This window comes from Euprymna scolopes, chromosome 25 (assembly GCF_053919585.1).
Source record: "Euprymna scolopes isolate OS-2025 chromosome 25, ASM5391958v1, whole genome shotgun sequence".
Classification (NCBI taxonomy): domain Eukaryota; kingdom Metazoa; phylum Mollusca; class Cephalopoda; order Sepiida; family Sepiolidae; genus Euprymna; species Euprymna scolopes.
In genome coordinates this window covers 59,345,168-59,365,252 of record NC_136506.1, presented here as the reverse complement: position 1 = coordinate 59,365,252, position 20,085 = coordinate 59,345,168, and the positions used below count along the sequence as shown (strand labels likewise).

The window sequence follows — 20,085 nt, the reverse complement described above, 5'->3', positions numbered from 1 at the left end:
GTGTGGTTTTATTGCTAAACAACACGAGCCTGGTAAAACTGTTTATACTAACTGGGAGAAGGGGCACCTTAAAACCAGTCACTTTGGGCAGGTGGGGCTTGTCGACTTTGGGCAGGTGGGGCTTGTCGACTTTGGATGGTAGCTAACCTAGGAGAAGCCAACTCTGATTCAAAACCTCTGCTGCCTTGTGGGATGACCCCATTAGAGGAAAGGCTAAGGGAGTAAACCCCAACAGAAAATCTGGAGATGGATTCCTTAAGGTGGATTCCTTAAGGTGGCCCGACTTTATATTGTCATCACCAGCAACTCCTGCGGTGCATTTAGAGCCAAGCTGTATTAACTGTCTTTCTCTTGGATTCTCTGGTTTAACAGAGAAGGGGAGGGGGACTGCTGCAGGGGCAACATCTATCCTCCTATATCACCTTGCCCAGGCTACACTATTGTCTCTAGAGATGAACGGTTACCAACAAATGTCTGTATTAAGTAGAAACTTATTATCTATAGTTAATGTAGATGTGGATATTAAACAAATACTTGTCTTATCTATAGTTAATATCTATACTTAAAATGATATACAAGTAGATAATTCTTATTTTGTTTACTTTCTCTGTGCACTAAAATATGTAGTGGTGTTGTCTGATATTGCACAAAAATTAAATTTGTTCTTATTTTACAAATGGATTTTAACAACCTTTTATTTTATTACTTTTTCAAATCTAATGTCTACAACACATACTTTACACTGACCTGTAGCAATACACATGAAAAAATTGAAATAGCTTAAAATATTTCAATATTGGTATACATAGAAAGAGCTTGATGAGCTAAGAAAGAATCTTTTTAAATTTTAAAAATCTGATTAAAATTAAGGAAGTTATGGCTATTTTTGTGCCTCACACGTTTGGATATTTTTCCCTCTTTAAGACCATATGCTTTTCGTCACATTTTTTACACTACTTTTTCAGTAAAAATGTCATATCTTTGTTAAAACACAAGATTAAGAAATGAAATTTACCATATAAGTGTATTTTTGCACAAGGAATCAGAATATGCAACTGAAAATCTCCAAAATTTCATGGTTTCCAAATAATCTGCAGTAAATGTGCATAAATTTGCTGCAATTCCTTAAAAATGCCATGTATCCATAAACAGAAAAGAAGTTGGAGAACTCAAAGTTGAATTGTAATGTGCTTTATGTACAAAAAACTTGAATCTAAACATAAGACTATTTAAAAATGAATATATTGCAATATTTCTTTGGTATTATTGTCGATTAACACCTTCTGTTTAACCCCACCCAACCCCTTTTGACCCCCCCCCTCCAAAATGTGATTCTACCTTTTTAGGCAATTATGTATGAAATGCCATGAAAAACTTTAATGAAAGATAAACAAATTATTTTAGAATTTAATGTAAAATAATTCCCCCATTACAGGTCATTCTAGCGTTTTAGGGCAGTTAACTGTTTTTTTTTTTTTAATGGGAGATAAATCCTGTATGCTTTTTGTTTTATTTTTTTTGAAGACTATTATGTGTGGTTTTAAGAGGGTTTCTATACAATGAGAATATGGGGAGGGTTGCCATTCGGACTTTGAATTAATTGTAGGGCTAAGGAAAATTATGTGTGAACATACTGAAGACTTGACAGAAACAAAAACAATATTAGAGGAGGGGCTGTTAGTTTCACAAAAATTTAATGTAAAATAATTCACCATTTCCAGCATTTTAGGACAGTTAACCAATTTATTTTTTATGTGCATTTTTCTTTAAGGAAAGATCTATTTTTTGTTTGTTTGTTTTAGACACTTGTATGTGGCTTACAGAGGTATTTTGTTGGGGGGGGGGACCACTCGAACTTAGTGTTATTGTTAGGGTTAAAGAGCGTTTTGGGAGAAGACTTGCCACACATAACTTTAGTAGGTGGGTTGCTAACAGTATTTTGTTTTACTATTTATTTTTAAGTCATTATCAAGACTTCAAATATTTAAGTATCAACTAACTGACATTTGTCTTGTTCTCAGGAAATGCTCACCAGTCAACACTATTTGTGCGTTTGTATTACTTGCCATAGAGGTACGAAAAAGTTGTCCAAAAAATAAAAAATAAAAAAGTAAAAAAAATTAAATTATAACAAATAAATGTTATGCAAAGCATGTTTTTATTTAATGTAACATGTTTATTCAGTTCGAAAAAGATACAGTGCTTACTGATGTATTGGAAAGTTAAAAATGGCAGCTGACTATCTCTTTCACACGGTAAGTTTGGGAAAATGAGTTAAAAATAAAAAACTAGACAAAATACTGTTAAAAACCAGCTGAATATATATCTGCCTATGTCACGGTAACATATATTGAGCGAGTTTCTAACAGTATTTTGTCTGGTTTTTTATTTATAACTCATTTTCCTAAACTTACCGCCTCAAAGAGAGAGTCGGCCGCCATTTTAAATTTTCGAATACATCGGTAAACACTGTTTTTCGAGTTGAATAAACATGTTACATTAAATATAAACACTAAAAACATCCAGTTAGGTAGAAAAGTAACTTATCTTGCCTTTGATAACATTTATTTGTTATATATTTGTTTTTTGACAACTTTTTCAAATCTATGTGTATAGTAATACTAACGAGATTTTTATACATCTTTTGATTTTGAAAAAAACATTTGTGGCTGTTCGCAGTAAAACAGTGTTTGGTACTGGTCGCGATTTGAGTTCCCTGCCGAACACCATAAAAAAACACTGACTTCTCCCTATGCATGAGCAAAGGACATGTTTTAGTTGCCATAGTAACTAAACGATCATGAATTTTTATCGACTTTTTTTTATAAGTTTTACTGTTTATGAATATTGAAATAAATGAAATTACTACACATTTATTAGTAATAATTTTATTGACTTTTTTTAATAGCATTTTCTATATATATATATGATATAGCACGAATCATAAGTGCACTAGCACCCATTTTTTTTTTATTAATAAATGTTTAGTAATTTTTAAAAAGTCGATAAAATTATAATTAATAAATGTGTAGTAATTTAATTTATTTCAATATTCATAAACAGTATTGATTTTTTTTTTGAATAGCATTTTCTTTTTAAATGACGACGTTTTACTGTTTATGTCTCACTTTTATTGACTTTTTTATAAGTTTTTTGTTGTTGCATAATATTTGCGTAAAAAGTTTATAGTAAACACAAAATTATTTCCATATGTATACGTATATATTTTTGTTGAACAAATTTTGCCTACCAAACTCCTCCTAGAGGTTTTGGTTTACAAACATGACACTTCATATATAAGGTATTTGAATCCATGCAAAACTTTATATTTGGGTTTTAGCCCGGAAAAAAATCGGTGCAGTAGTGTGAAAATTTTTTAAAAATTAAATATGCCAGGTGAAGGTCAAACGCCAGCATTACAAATGCATAATGTAGTAGCTATTGGTTCATATTTTAATTTTTAGCCTCGCAGTAAGCATGTTTTCATAGCCCAGTTGTTGTGGCAGAGGAAAAAATAAATCGTGAGTTGAACGTTTTGGTTTCAATTCTCGGTGGTGGCGCATGAGTCTTTTAAATACTTTTAAATCATTACTATATATTGCATCCAATCTATCTATCTATCTATCTATAAAAGTGAATGTGTGTGTGTGTACATTTCCCTATGCAATAACTGTAATTAACTACAGACTCGAAATTTGATATACAGGGTACTGAGATTTGGAAAAATCTATATGATCGGTTTTCGGACAGAGATTTGGCTGTTAAGGGGTCAAAGTTCAACGATTTAACCTTTAAGGACTCTACCAAACTCCTCCACCAATTTTGGGTCTTAACACTTGAAATTTTACATAAAGGATATTCAGAGATAGGGAAGCTTTTTCATCCGTTTGGGTCGAAAATTTTTAGTTACCAATATATAAATGCATGTATGTATGTTTGCATGTCTTCCCAACACTTTCGACAGATTTTCTCAAGATCAGTATCGTTTTAAGTTAGACCTTTCAGACGACAAATACAGAAAAATTGTCTAAAAACATCAATATCTTCACCTTAAACTGGGCACTTTTCTACAGGGGGGGGGGGTTCTCCGATACTTTTGAAAGTCATCCTCTCCTTTTGATTGTCTAGCCTAAATATTAAAAAAATATCACTTTCAGTTTGGCGGTGGTCGTAACAGCATAGACATCAGGTTTTTCCCCCCGTTCTTTTCCTCCTTTGCGGTACGGGTTCGAGCCTGCCTTCCTACAACTACTTTTTTTTTTTTTTTTTTTTTTTTCTCAACATAAACATCCAAACACCCAGGCTGAAATGCTAGTAACATATATTATAAATTTACGATATTACTACTAGCTGTATCCTGCCACGCATTGATGTGGCTCAAATTAGCACAATGGAAAAAGTTCCAAAATGAGAAAAAGCATGTTTCTTCTAGGTTTAATTTTCCATTTCGTATGGATACAGTTTTTTTTGGGACATTTTCTTAGATGATAGAGATTTTGGATCAAGTGAAGAATAGATACCCTGTAGCAGATGACGCTGTCTGGCGGCGACCGGCGCGCATTTCAACTAACACCAGTGATTCGACCTTGACACAAGCACATGGCGTATGTTCTTTTTAAACACGTCAAATAGCAAACATGCTGGAATATTCGGCAGTAATTTTTTCTTTTTTTTTTTTTTAAATATATTTACAAAACTTTTGAAAATTTAAAAGACAAAATATATATTTACAAAACATTTTTTTAAAGTAAGTAACAAAACGAACGTATTTAAATAAAAGATATTTAAATAAATGGGTGTCTTTCTGTTTCGGATTTTTGCGACCAAGATTGATTTTTATGTACCGTGTTTTTTGGGGGGGTTTTCTGTGTGCGTTTTTAAGACAATTCAATATTTATTTAATTATTCTTTAAAACATTAACTTCAGCAACAATTAATATATTTTGAAAATATTTTTAAATATGAAATTTTGACGAATATTCGTGAACAAGATTTTTTTAAAAATAAAACTTTTATAATGACATTATGGACTGTTTTTCAAACATCAAAATTTTAAAATTAAAGTTAGTTTTATTTAAAAAAAAAAAAAAGAAAAAAAGTGGTGTTTTTTTTTTCCATTAAATTATAAACTTTATTTGAACTTTCAACAAACTTTTACAGACATAAAAAGTAGACTTTATAGATATTTTATAATTGTTCTAAAATATATTTAACGAAAAGTTGTTTTTTTTTATCATTTCATTGTTGAATAAAATTTCAAAGTGATAAATGGTGAAAAAAAAAAAAAATATCTCGAAAAGAAAAAACACATCTTTTTTTTTTTTTTTAAATAAAACTTTAATTTTAAAATTTCTATGTTTGAAAAACAGACCATAATATATATTTCATTATAAAAGTTCTATTTTTGTTTGATAAAAAGAATAAAACAGTTAATAAATACAAAAAAAAAAACAAACAAAAAAAAACAGTCCATTATGTTCAAATAAAGACTGCTTGAATAAAACTTATATAAAAAAAAAAAAAAGGTTCATTCTGTACGGTTTTGGCCATTTTTTTTTTCTGCGTACGTTTTTAATACAATTCAATATTTATTTAAAGTGTGATGTATGTCGGTGGTCAGTGAAGGAGAAATCCTTCTAGACCGAGGCAATTTTTATGCATAATAAAATCACAAGTACAAACAATCGAGATTTAAAAAATATATTTTATTCACATATCTATTTATAACTTATTTTTATAAAGATGAAATGTAGTATCACAAGATACAAATCTTATAATTTTTATTAAAAAAAAAAAAAAAAAAAAAAAAAACGCACTCAGAAAGACACGCATTTATTTAAATCTTATTTTTTAAAAAATCTTGCTCGCGAATATTCGTCAAAATTTAATATTTAAAAATATTTTCAAAATATATTAATTGTCGCTGAAGTTAATGTTTTAAAGAATAATTAAATAAATATTGAATTGTCTTAAAAACGCACACAGAATCCCCCCCCCCAAAAAAAAACACGGTACATAAAAATCAATCTTGGTCGCAAAAATCCAAAACAGAAAAACACCCATTTATTTAAATATCTTTTATTTAAATACGTTCGTTTTGTTACTTACTTAAAAAAAATGTTTTGTAAATATATATTTTTTCTTTTAAATCTTCAAAAGTTTTGTAAATATATATTTAAAAAAAAAATACATAAATAAAATTGCTGGCGAATATTCGAGCATATTTGCTATTTGACTTATTTACAAACAACCGACGTCATGTGTTTGTGCCAATGTCAAGGTCGAATCATCGGTGTTAGTTGAAATGTGCGCCGGTCACCACCAGGTGGTGGCATCTGCTACAGGGTATCTATTCTTTACGTGATCCAAGATTTTTTTAGTTTGGTGACTCTTGAACACGTAACATAAATTGTCCATGTTAAAAAACAGTCAGTGTATAGCTGTAAGCCACACAATTGTAAAGATTGTTGCCTGGGCTTTGTTGATGGTTATTGCAAATGACAATAAAATTGGAAAGTGCAATTTCCTAAAGTGTAATGATGTATCCGGTGGAATCATAGGAATGCATGGAATGAAGATATATTCATCTGTGAAAGGTCCTGTTAAGATTGTTGTTTCTATGATATTGTTTGTTAATGTTTTTACTGTAAGCCATATGCCATTGCAAAGCTTGGATTGGTTTATATTTCACATGATAATTAGTATGTCAATTTTCAGTTGCAATACATGCGGTGGCATCCCTTGCAAATCTAGCTGTTGGACAATTAACCACTTTATCTGCTTCCACAACATCATCGATGGATTTTTATTTTATTACCTCACTACGAATTTTACGTTGAATAATAGCGTTAAATTCATGGACGTCTTTGCATTGAGCTGCAAGAATAACTCGTTCACTCAGTCACTTGGAATTCGTATAATTAATTTCAAATTAAAAATATCTGGAAAAACCTTTTTAACCAACTCTTCTTTTGATGTAATAAAATTACAGAAGTTAAGAGTCAAAGAATTTTGCCCTTAACTCAGATCAACCGGCACTTTTCCTTACCTAAATTCCCACACGGGATACAAAAATTTCTGTGCGGATCGAGCAGTCTGCAACTGGACACGCATATTTTGAGTTAAGTTTAATGTCTTAACATGACACCAAAAAGTAGAGTATTTGAGGCAAGCATTTATTTCATCTGCTGGTGTTGATTGAGGAATTGCAGATAACATTTGTCTGAAATCTCCTGCAAGCAATATTACTGCATTCCTAAATGGTCTGACGTTACCATGCAAATCTTGCAAGGATCAATCAAGAGCCTCAAGTGATTTTGTGCGTGCCATTGTGCATTCATCCCAAACAATAAGTTTGCATTTTTGCAATATTTTTCGCCATACTGGATGTTTTGGAGATGCAGCAAGGGTTAAGGCTATGTTATTTTGTCACTGAATGGCTGCCAAAATCAATTTAATTAGAAAGGTTTTACCAATTACTCTTGGTGCTGTTCAAGGTAGCAGTAATTTCCAAATAACTTCTATTCTCACAGTCAGTAAATTAGGTGACTAAAATAGGATTTATCCATGCTTTGCCTTATTCACTGTAATCAATTTAGGAGACTAAAATAGGATGAGGGATTAGAGATGGACAGACAGAGAGGAAGATATATAGATAGAAAAGAGAAAGTGCGAGGGAAATAAAGAAAGAGAAGGAGATAGGGGGATCGGAAGATAGACAGAGAGAGGGAAGACTCAGAAACAGAAGGAGTGAGACAGAGGAAAAAAGAACGGGGGAGAGAGAGAGAGTTAGAGTAAGGGGCTCAAAGAGAGATGGAGAGGGTGATATAGAGAAAAAGATAGAGATAGAGAGAGATATTAAGAGAGGAAAAGAGAGAGAGGGAGAGAAACAGAGGGTGAACTACATTTCACTGTTTATTTCCTCGATCAGTAGAGGAGAAATCCTTCGAGACTGAGGCAATTTTTATTTTTGTTAATATCTAGAGTACCCTTTTATTTTTGGGGAGCTAGATTTTCCACACATTAGAAACCAACCGGGTCATCTGTACTTTCACCTAACAAGTGAATAAACAAAAAGATAGTGTAAAACTTGAATTTAACATGAAAATACTATTCTAAAAAATAGTATGGTACCATAAGTGCATAAGCGGCACTTTATTTTAAATATTTATTTTCCAAAAGAATTGTTTGAATAAACATGACATCAACAACCAGATAAAGCCGAGCATTGTCAATGTAATAACAAAGCTATGTAAAAGAAATTATAAATAAAATTTTAAATGTAGAAACAAAAGATCAACAGAAAAAAAAAACAAAAAAACTACCGTTCATTTGTATTTCTTATTAATGTTTGTAGAAAATGTCATTTTTTTTTTTGTCAAATAAATTTTAAGCAATTTTTGCAACTTCGTTAATTTTTACGACTTGCGTATTATACAACCTCCCCATGTTAAAAACGGCTTTCGGAATACCCCCAACCTCCCCATGTTAAGAACGACTTTCGAGGTTGGGGGGGGTAGTCCGAAAGCTGTTTTTAACATGGGGATGTTATGGTGTTTATAATACGCTGGGTGAAGTCGTAAAAATTAACGAGCAACTTTCTTGTTAAGTATTTTTTTATAGTTTAGAAAAAGTGAAACAAACTTTCTTGTGTATTTTTTTTGCAAGTATTTAAACAACAAACAAAACTGGTGTATATATATTGCCAAATCCCGCCGAGTAGTTTTATTATTATTATTTTGTTATGCCAGGGAGGAACACGTAAAGAAAAAGCATGAAGGAAAAAAAAACAATGCAATATTTTCTATTAAAAAAACAAAAAAACAAAAAGAGGAAATATGGTATATAGGAAAAATGATAGGAAAAGTCACTGAATAATCGGAATAATGAAAGAAACTGGAAGTATTTCCGGTAAGTAGCGTCAAAAGTAGTGGAAATCGGAACGGAAAGTAACAATGTCAAAAAATGTTTTTTAACATGGTAATATTTTTCACTTTTCAATATTTAAAAACAGAGTTAGGTTAGATACTATAATTGTTACAAAATATAACCGCAAACAGATCTATAGTTTTCTAGTTTAGTTAAGGCGAACAAACCAGATGTTCAAAATTTATATACATATATAGATTAAAATGATTATGCTAACATATATAAAAATTATAAAATTATAATACTATTAAAATGATTATGCTAACATATATATAAATTATAAAATTATAATACTATTAAAATGATTATGACAACATATAAATTATAAAACTATAATACTATTAAAATGATTATGACAACATATATAAATTATAAAATTATGATACTATTAAAATGATTATGCTAACATATATATAAATTATAAAATTATGATACTATTAAAATGATTATGCTAACATATATATAAATTATAAAATTATGATACTATTAAAATGATTATGCTAACATATATATAAATTATAAAATTATAATACTATTAAAATGATTATGCTAACATATATATAAATTATAAAATTATAATACTATTAAAATGATTATGACAACATATAAATTATAAAACTATAATACTATTAAAATGATTATGACAACATATATAAATTATAAAATTATGATACTATTAAAATGATTATGCTAACATATATATAAATTATAAAATTATGATACTATTAAAATGATTATGACAACATATATATATAAATTATAAAATTATGATACTATTAAAATGATTATGCTAATATATATATGGCATAATTATGATACTAAAAACATTGGAGTCAATGTGTTATTAAGTAGTCATAGGAAAAAAAGCATCCTGTAAGATTCCATTTTTCGAAAATCACAATTCTTATGGCATATTTACACATTTGAAATGTGTTTTTCTTTTGATTACATATGTAATAGTAAATAGATTTTGACTCAAAATAGTTTATTAAAAAATAAAAACATACTTTTATCACCTTTACGCAATGTCTACATTATCTATCTTAACTTTATTTGCAATTTTCATGAATCACACTTATAAAAAGTCAAAGATAATTTTTATCTTAAACATATCCTCACATAATCAAATGCTGACATCAAAAGTAAAACATTCCAAGAGAATTTTAGTTCACTTTGTTGTTAAAACATTTTTGTAATTTGCTCTGAGAATAACAATGCACTCGGTTTTACTATAATATATTTAATAAATTGTGAAAAAAAAAAAGAAAAAACAACAAAACTAGTGATTATATTTAAAATGAAAATTTAACTAATTTCTAAGAGTAAGAAAAATTCTTACCATAAAATGTATTTAATCAGCGAAAATCAGTAACAAAAAAAAAAATTTTTTTACAAATTCAAATGTTGCTAAAAGTAACTTTGTGGTATGGAAAACTAAAAGAAAAGAAAATGGTTTTATTTTTTAAAACAACAATGGACAATTGTGGATTGTATTTGTTTTTGTTTATTTTTGATTATTTTTATAAATTTTTGAATAATGGGAATGATGGATACTTGAGAACGCAAAAAGATTATATAATTCTTTTAACGAAAAGATGACAACTTCATACAAAGGATAAAATTAAATACATTGCTAAACTATATATTTTATTGGGAATCTCATAAAATGTACTTGAAAAGGATTTTTACTCAATTAACATTTCTATTGACTTTACAAGTTATACTTTCTTTTTTTAAGTTGTTTAAATAAATGTTCACTTTGGGAAATACATCTAAAAGATTTTTTGGGGAATAAAAATTCCAAAGCAGTTTTATAAGAAAACTTGAAAGAAAAACTTTAAAAAAATATATTTTGGTGTTGTTTTGTTAAATTTACATTATGTAAGATGTACATAAACACTTGGTTGGGTGGCAATGTAAGAGAAACTTGTTCAGTCGTATATTGGAATCACCCTGTACATGAACTTTTATTATCTCAAGATGAAAAAGAAATCACTGCATTCATTATAAATGTCTGCAATTTATTATTTGTTTCAATAAATGTTTTGGTTATACATTGAAAAAAATCAAACGTTAAATTCATTATTACTAAGCAGTTTGAACTATGAACATGTCACATCTAACTAAGAATAAAGAATTGCAACCTCCAATTATGAAGATAATGATGCAATCGCTTTTCTCTGATGAGTTTAAATCAATCCTTCGAGCATCAAGCAGAGAATTTTTTTTGAAACATGATTTTACTCCCCGATGCACAAGTGATAAAGAACAGCAAGTTGATGGACACAAGATTCTTACCTTGAACAAACCATGATGATGCACAACTCCATCCTGATTATGTAGCAACGAGAGGAGTGAATACTCTGTATGCATCAACATTTTACCTTGGTGATCATCTTGGTCAGCATGCAATGAATCCTCAAAGGTAAGAATCTAATAATTCATCAAGAGAAAAGAAAAAATTCAAAAATACATTTTTTATCGAGTTAAAATTAGTTTTCAGATTTTATTCATTTATTTTATGACTTGTGATAGCAAAGATTTAAGATTGTAAAAAAGTTTCAGAAAATCAAAAATTACTTTTTCTATGCGAAAAAGTCATTTTTGATTGTATAAATGGAAGAAATGAGTAACTTTGAATCCTCAAAGCAAATCATTTTTGCAACTATTGGGAAATATTCATCATTTTCCAAACAACTTACAGATTCCAACTTTAGCAAAGAGTCAACTTATACTACCAAAACATGTAGATTGGAAATAATGTTTTTAAATTGATAATTATTATTATTTATTAAGTTTTAAGACAATTTTGAATACAAAGTACAGAACATGATGGATTGGTTGGTTGGTTGTTTTTGTTTTATGGCATATCAACCCTTTTCAGGTTATTTAATGCCGAATACAAAGATTTTGAAGAAAAATTTTTTAATAACATATATTTGTTGTTTTCAAACAGTTGGAACCATAACAGGTACTACCACTCCGGGTCAGAGTGGACCTGGGTGCAATAGCAATTAAAGGGTAGCTCCACACTCCCCAAAGCCCGCAAGCTGGGGCCTCACCACTGGATATAGTTTAAGGTCATATCCAGGACCATAAAAAAAATGTTCATTATCGATTATTCTTTTTAAAAAAAAATATTCTTTTCCTATCTATAATTAAAAATGGTACTTCTACAGTTTATCACCAAAAATGGAGACGCCATTTTTTGGGGCACCTGTCATCAAAATGCGAGGGAGCAATCAGTATTTTAAATTATGACTAAAGCATGAAATAATAAAAAAAAATTAAACTAATTACTGTGTGCCCCAGTGTAGTATAAACACCCTCAACCTCCCCATATTAAGAACGGCTTTCGGAATAAACACCCTCCCAATCTCGAAAGGCATTCTTAACCTGGAGAGGTTGGGGGTGTTTATACTACGCTGGGGCACACAGAATTAGTTCTTTCCAGATGTAATCATTATCTAGTTTAATTTTTTTATTTATTGCATGCTTCAGTCATAGTTTAAAATACTGATTTCTCCCTCGGATTTTGACAACAGGTGCCTGAAACAAAATGGCATTTACATTTTCGGTGATAAACTGTAGTACCTTAAAAATTTGTTTTCTAAATAATAACAAAAATAAAACGAATACTTTATTTTCGTAAGTTAATTGACGAACGATTTGTTAACAGATTTTTTGTGCACGTCTCGCCACACAAAATTCATGTTTACATGCAATTGTCACTACTTTTATCGATTCGTGCATAAAAACTTTTTATCCGATTTTTTTCAAATTTTAGGATAAAAGAAATTAATATATTCACTATTAAATAGCGTTTGAACAGTTTCTATCTTTACTTATCTTTGTATTACAAAGCATCAACTTTGAGATATTCTAAGTTTTAACTGGAAAGACGTACGTATTATGTTCAAATTCTGTAGCAAAGGCAATTCTTTTCCCTGATTAGCTAAAACAATTAGAAACGTTGATGTGTACAACTTTTGCTTCAAATATTTATGTGAACACACCTCAACTGCTTCTTTGCAAAAAGTCATCTACCACGAGCGGGCATGCTACGTTGGCATGTTTCGCTGTTAGCAGTTGGATTTTAATAGCAATTTCTTCGAATATACAAATCACAACAAAAATATTAAAATACCATTGTAAAGTAAATTTTTTTGTGAATCCAGTTATATAAGTTTTATTTTGATGGACGTCGGAGAAATGTAGTTATTACTGATTTAAAGACTGAGTGTCAAATTAAGTAGCAGTGTGTGCCTTGTCCAGCGCTGAACATTACGGTGTCTGCTATTGCTATTTTTATGCTACACAAGTTAATTCACCTTTTCTTGATCTTCAAATTGTGTTAAAACATAAACACTTAACCTAAAACAAAATTACATTTGTTTTAAAAATTCAATCTTTGAAGTCCTCTTACCTGCTTTGTGGCCCACATCAAAGTAACTGACCTGACATCTCTACGCATGAAAATCGTATTTTATTCACTCCTATATCACCTTTTTTAGAAGAGATATTTTTCAATGCTAATATTTACAATACAACTCTTGTTTTTCTATCAGCAACGTTAGATTTACCTGCGATCATATGCAGTTACAAACATCAAGATTTTAGAGGTTATAAATTTCACTTACTTTTAAAGTGTAAAATTCATTTGTGCCTTCTTTTCTAGCAAGACATTGTACAATGCTGCGAACTGGAGAAGATCCTAAACGAGGGCCTATAAAGAAAAACATATCACAACCACTCATAGAATACAGAGATACAATTTTGATGAGACAAAGTCAAGAACAAAAAAAAATTTTTAAATAAAATTTTTTTTTTTCTTTCTAAAAATTTTAGCAATTGTCCAGAATAAACCGTTTGTTAGGAGTCTCGAACCCAACCCTTTATTATTATTACGGGGGTACCGTGTTCAGACTCCAGCTAGGCTTTGGGACATAGTTGCTGATTCTCTGTTTTCAATATTACTTTTTCACTGCCTTCGTTCAGGATTGAACTCAGCACCTTTGGGTAACTGTAAACTTTGATACAACATCTAGGACCACTCGGCCATATGTCACTAGGACGAGTGGTCCTAGACGTTGTATCAAAGTTTACAGTTACCCAAAGGTGCTGAGTTCAATCCTGAACGAAGGCAGTGAAAAAGTAACATTGAAAACAGAGAATCAGCAACTATGTCCCAAAGCCTAGCTGGAGTCTGAACACGGTACCCCCGTAATAATAATAAAGGGTTTGGGTTCGAGACTCCTAACAAACGGTTCACCTGACGAAGGCCAGAGGACAAAACGGCCGAAACGTTGTGACAATAACAACCAAGATGAGGAAGTCAGTCCGACAATCTCAATCAATGAAAACACCTCATCTCAAAAATACAGACAATTACTGTCCAGAATAAAGTTTCAAAGAGTTTTTATAAGGAAGATAACTTTCAAATTTATTTCTAAATTCAATTTTTTTATGATACTCGTAAGCATTGGGTGCATAAGAAGTGGAATGGAATTACTGGTAGATCGAGAGATGATAACCAGTTTGTGTGCAAAAAGTACACAAAAATAGAGATGACTGAGAACTCAGATGTGGATAAATTATAGCTGGATGGCGAATCTATTGAAATTGTGGAGTTTTATTACCTACGTGATATGAACAGGAAGCAGGTGCTAGTGTAATTGTAAGAGTTAAGAATGGATGGAGTTAGTTCAGAAAACTTCTACTTTTACTAATGAGCAGAGTATTATCAATGTCGACCAAGGAAATAATCTATCAGACATGTTTACGCAGTGTGACGATGTATGGAAGTGAAACTTGTATAATAAGGGTTTAAGACGTGTGTTACATGAAGAGAAACGATACGAGAATGATACAATTGATGCACATCCTAAAGACAGGTTTAGGTTTGGAATATCTACAAGAAAGATTAAATCTGAACAGATGTGTGAAGAACGGGAGATTTTGATGCTTTGGTCAAGTTGAAAGAATGGATGAGAATCTCCAACTTAAATTCCTTGCAATTAATGGCTGCTTTGGTAGGGGGGAGGGTAATGGTTTTTAACATAGGTTAATCATAATTTTTTTTAATTTTCGAGTACTTTTTTCATTGTATTTGAAAGATTATAGTTTAAAGTTAATTTCTCAAAGAAAAAAAGTGTGAAATAAAAAAAATACATGGAATAATTTTATCTCAAATCTGAAAAACCCTAGATTTCACGTAAAAATTCATTATGACAAAAATCGCGTTTACATTTTTCTGGCAAGAAAAATATAAGTTTTCTGGAATTATTTCCAAGTGAAGTATTCAGTTAAAGTCTTAAGATAATGAATTAATACAATAAATGTACTTAACTTTTGCAAAAAAACTCTAGCAGCTAAATTCAAATATGTATGGAAGGACAAATTAGACATAATTTGTCTTTATTTAACATTATTCCGGTATACCGAGCGATATTTTTTTTTTGAGTCAAACACCCTCCTTCCTTCATTTAAAAATGTATAAAAGTTAATTAAATTCATTAATTATACTACTGACTATTTTTTGAAAAAAAAAGTTAGCACCATTATTTATTAATATTAATACAGAATTACAATTGGTTAAGAAAACAATTTAAAATCATTGAAAAAATTATACACTAAAAAAATACAGACTTACGTTAAAACTTATGTTTACATGAAATTTAAAGTTGATGAACACAAACAGGTGGGTTGTTGAAAAGAGGAGGAGGGTGGGCAAAACAGACTGGTTTTCTTTTCAAGTCTCTGTATCCGTACTTACTGACATGGAACGTTTGTATAATTTTTGCCATTTTTTTAATTAAATTATTTTTCTATGTCCCTGTTTTTCAATTTAATTTTTTTACATTATTTTCCAAGATTATATGAACATTATTTTACATTGATGATTATACGTTCATGCATGCAATGGTAATATTAGAATCTTACATGTAAAAATTACGTTAAAAATGCAAGTTTAAAAAAAAGTAGAATATTTTTGCAATTATAATTTTTTTTGTGTGAAAATATTAAATAAGCAATGCTTAATTCAATGATAATATTGATACTTTGAGAAATTAATTTTTCTTCGAGTTATATCGAATTCATTAATATGGACTTCAGGGGCTTTTTTTCGTAATGTTCCTGTAAAAATTATTTTATTTTTATTGTTACAAATTACGATGCTTTATTTACATAAAAAAAAGCAAAAATAAATTCTTGCGCTTTTTATTTAATACTGAAAACCATAACTTTAATAAAGGTATTTTTTGTTTAAACAAAATAGTACATTTTCACTAAGATTTAAATAAAAATAATTAGTTCATTATATTCCGTGATCATTATTTGATAAATACTGAAAATTTCATTAAAATTGGTTAATTTCCTGAGTTTTGGTGAATTTTTAAGTAAAGGGAGGGGTCAAAATGTTTATACATTTTGAGCATCGGCATTCATTTTGCCCGTACCTATAATTGTTTAATGCAACATCTATATTGTAGTTAAGATATTTTTCTAATTTCTGTACTAATAAAACTATCATATGTCTGTATTTCTCGCCTAAGTGTAACCATGATTAATACACATTAATTTTTTTTTTATTTAAATAATTAAAAGAAAATCCTATTTAAGAAAAATTAAGACATAACTATTAATACTTCGTGATTATTGTGATGAACACTGAATAATATGAATTGTCTCCGTACCAAGAAATTTAAAAGCTTACAGTTATCTCCCTTTGAATTAAAAAAAAAAAAACTATTCTGAAACTTAATATTAAAAAAAAAAAAAAAAAAAAAGACTTAATGAAACGTATATAAAAAAAAAATGTAAAGTTTAAAAACTTGCCTAAAAGATAGGGGCCGGCCTTTTTGACTATCCTGCGAGTCGGAACGGCAATCGGCCGTTCAATGTCTTTGTTTTTAAAAGTTTCCTTCGTTTTCGACCGCTTTGAACTTGATTGACGTCCTCTTTTCATTTCTACACAAATTACAAGTCACTGGAAAATAAAATTTTTTAATGTCTTCATTAAACTGTACAAGTATAAAAAAAAAAAATTAAACGCTTAAAAAAGTGCGTCTTTTTTTATCATGAAGGATAATTTTGGCAATTTGACCAATACCACGTTATATTTTTGTTTTGTTAAAAAAATAAAACAAAATTATAGCTAAAAAGAAAAAAGTTTTTTCTAACATTCAAGTTAAAGGAAACATGGTCTAATTAGACATGCAAACAAGAAAAACAAACATGTTTTAGTGTGATTCCTACATACTTATTTATCAAGCATTTTTAACTTTTCAGTTCAGATTTCAATAGAAGGGTTCGGAATGAACAGCAAATTTATAAATAACCAACACAGCATCGTTATAGCTTTAGCTAGGAAACAAAACGATAGTTTAATAGTAAGTATTAAATAGATGAAATGAATAACGAATAGCAAAAATATCAACTGGAGATGAAGAACGTATTAAACAGTGATTAAACTGGTATGCGAATTAAACTTCAACAATAAAAACAAATTAGTTAGATAAAAGATATAGAAAAGAAAAACTCGGACTGAAATATTGTAACAATATTTGATAAAATTTTGATGATGCAGATTTAAAAACAAAAACAAATCTTATTTCTAATTTGATGTTGCTCCGAGAAGATGAACGAGCAGTGAAAGAAAAAAAAAAACACAAGTCTTGAGGAAATCTATTCTAATAAAATGGCTGTATTCAAAAGAAATCATCATATCGGATGAGATTATTTACTGTTATTTAAATAGCAAAAATGATGATGAGAGTATTATTTGTCACCTAAGCATTTAGAATATATCTCGCCTCGACTAGAGAGGAGGTCTCAACGTGATGAAGGGTGTTGTGATGTGAGTGGAAGGGAGACAATCAGATTTTCTTTTTCTGCCGGTGTTAAATGTAAAATTCCCTTTTGCATTCTTTTTCATTCGTTCGTTATTTTTGGCGAACTTTTCACAGAAATATAAATATATATAGAAATATAAGAGCTCTTCAAATACTAGTAAATCTTACTATCCACAAGGTTTAGTACTACATTTTTAAGGATAAAACCTAAAAGTTGTCATGTTAAAAATAAATACAATTTTAAATCAAATAAATGTGCATCAGACACAGGGCAGAACGATAAAATTGTCGCCCTAGATAAGACGACATGGATTCCGTTTGATGAAAATCGGTTTTCTTTCTTTCTTTTTTTTTTGTTGTTGTTGTTGTTGCAGACCATCTACTAGCAAGCTATATACAAATCCTAAGAGTGAAAGGAGCCTTTTATCATGTCTGAAAGTGACACAATATTCAACAAGCGAGATCGGGAGCTCTACTGATCCAAGTTATAACAACAAAACCATTGCTAGCACTCTCAAAATGCATTGCTGGATTGCCACGAACAACAGGAACATGCCCAGGGTGATAAAAACAAAGTTTCTGGCTATGGTTATGATTTGGTGTGGTTTCAAGTGAAGGTTACATCATGCCACCTCACATCTTCGAAGCCGGCTTGAAAATTAACACCAAAGTGTACTTGGATGCGCTGAAACGTGTGCGCGAGCCTTTTCTAGTCTCACACAAAAACATGCCTTCACATTTCAAGCTATATTACTTGTCATATACATACGCGCCCATGTCCACACACATACATATATTCACGTTCGCGTACATACACTCACATTCACGTGTATACACACACACGCTAACGTACGCACAGATGGACAACGTCACTTCCCCTTTTCAAAGGAAATCCACACATGCGCAAAAGATCACCAGAAACAATTATAAAAGCAAGAGACAAGCTGTTTCCAGCCCTTTTCAACTTAGCTCTCGAGCTGAGCGGTCGTTGGACCATTCGCCCCCCCTTTTGGGGCGCCCACACGCATCACGTCCCCTGCTACTATGTAGGGGGCCCGAGCTAACAGACCGTACATACGCTTTCTATCTCCATGGCCTGTATTGGCTTTTTCTCATTCTCTCTCTATGCTACAAGAGATTTTCCTCCTCACCAGCTAACAGCGAGAGATGCACACAAAACTGGATTGACTTTCTTTCTTTCTCTCTCTACAACAATAGACTTTCTCCTTCTCACCAGTAAACAGCGAGAGACGAACGCGAACATGAACAGGTGATGTACCCTTTTCTTTCACTTGTTTCTTCATGAAATAAATCCTAGTTTGTTTAATTCAAGTAAACGCGTTGTTCGTTCCTTCCTCAAAGCAATTCATTTTTCCTTTCCCAATTCAAATCATTTCTCATATTTTGTACGACTGGTGGAGGTATATAATATATCCACCAGTACCCAACACATGTGATGATCCCGTGGTGCAATCAGGTGGCCGCTAACAGACCCTGGGTGTGGCAGCAGGACTAGTGCTGGTCCACAAGTCCAAACGGACTGAAGTTTGGCTTCAGGAGGAGTGATACAACTCTTTTTCTTCTTTCACTGGCCCTCCCCCTACTTCCGCAACCTGAACCCACTGGACTAGTTCGTTTGCTCATACGTCAAAAACATCGCCAACATGACCTCCTATAACACCCAAGCCAGCCTAATCACCGCCATCCACCAAGTATTTGCCGAGATCCCCTCAGAAGGCAAAGGCATGCTCCCAGTTCCGAACCCATATATAGGCAGTGATTGAGGCTGAAGGCGGCTACAATGAAAAGATGTCAGCTCTACTACATAATCAAATTACCTAAATTGATTTTTTTCAATAAAAGTTTTAAAATAAAGCTGTAGTGTTGTTTTCTTTAGGGCGACATTTTTATTGTTCCAAATAAAATGAAATCCAACACTCAAGAACAACACCAATAATAATCATCTCGAACGCAGCATTTATATATATTATTTATATATATTATTTATATATATTATTTATATATATTATTTATATATATTATTTATATATATTAAAAGCATTTATATATATTAAAAACATTTATATATATTAAAAGCATTTATATATATTAAAAGCATTTATATATATTAAAAACATTTATATATATTAAAAACATTTATATATATTAAAAACATTTATATATATTAAAAGCATTTATATATATTAAAAACAGTTATATATATTAAAAACAGTTATATATATTAAAAGCATTTATATATATTAAAAACATTTATATATATTAAAAACATTTATATATATTA

At 30.3% G+C, this 20,085-nt stretch overlaps 1 protein-coding gene across 2 annotated transcripts in view; it reads right to left on the bottom strand.

Moving 5' to 3' along the window:
* LOC145247369 (serine/threonine-protein kinase 40-like) overlaps window positions 1-17,859 on the bottom strand; it is a 65,850-nt gene extending 47,991 nt beyond the window's left edge. The window contains exons 1-4 of one of the 2 annotated variants that reach the window (XM_080109048.1): window positions 17,721-17,859; window positions 16,768-16,918; window positions 13,569-13,654; window positions 11,227-11,361 (exon numbers count right to left, since the gene is read on the bottom strand). In XM_080109048.1, coding sequence (XP_079965174.1) covers window positions 11,227-11,361; window positions 13,569-13,654; window positions 16,768-16,897 — 351 coding nt within the window. In that variant the 5' untranslated portion in view covers window positions 16,898-16,918; window positions 17,721-17,859. Of the gene's footprint in view, window positions 1-11,226; window positions 11,362-13,568; window positions 13,655-16,767; window positions 16,919-17,675 lie in introns of both variants that reach the window. The other variant, XM_080109049.1, reaches the window with a different exon arrangement.
* Between the last annotated feature and the right edge of the window lie 2,226 nt (window positions 17,860-20,085).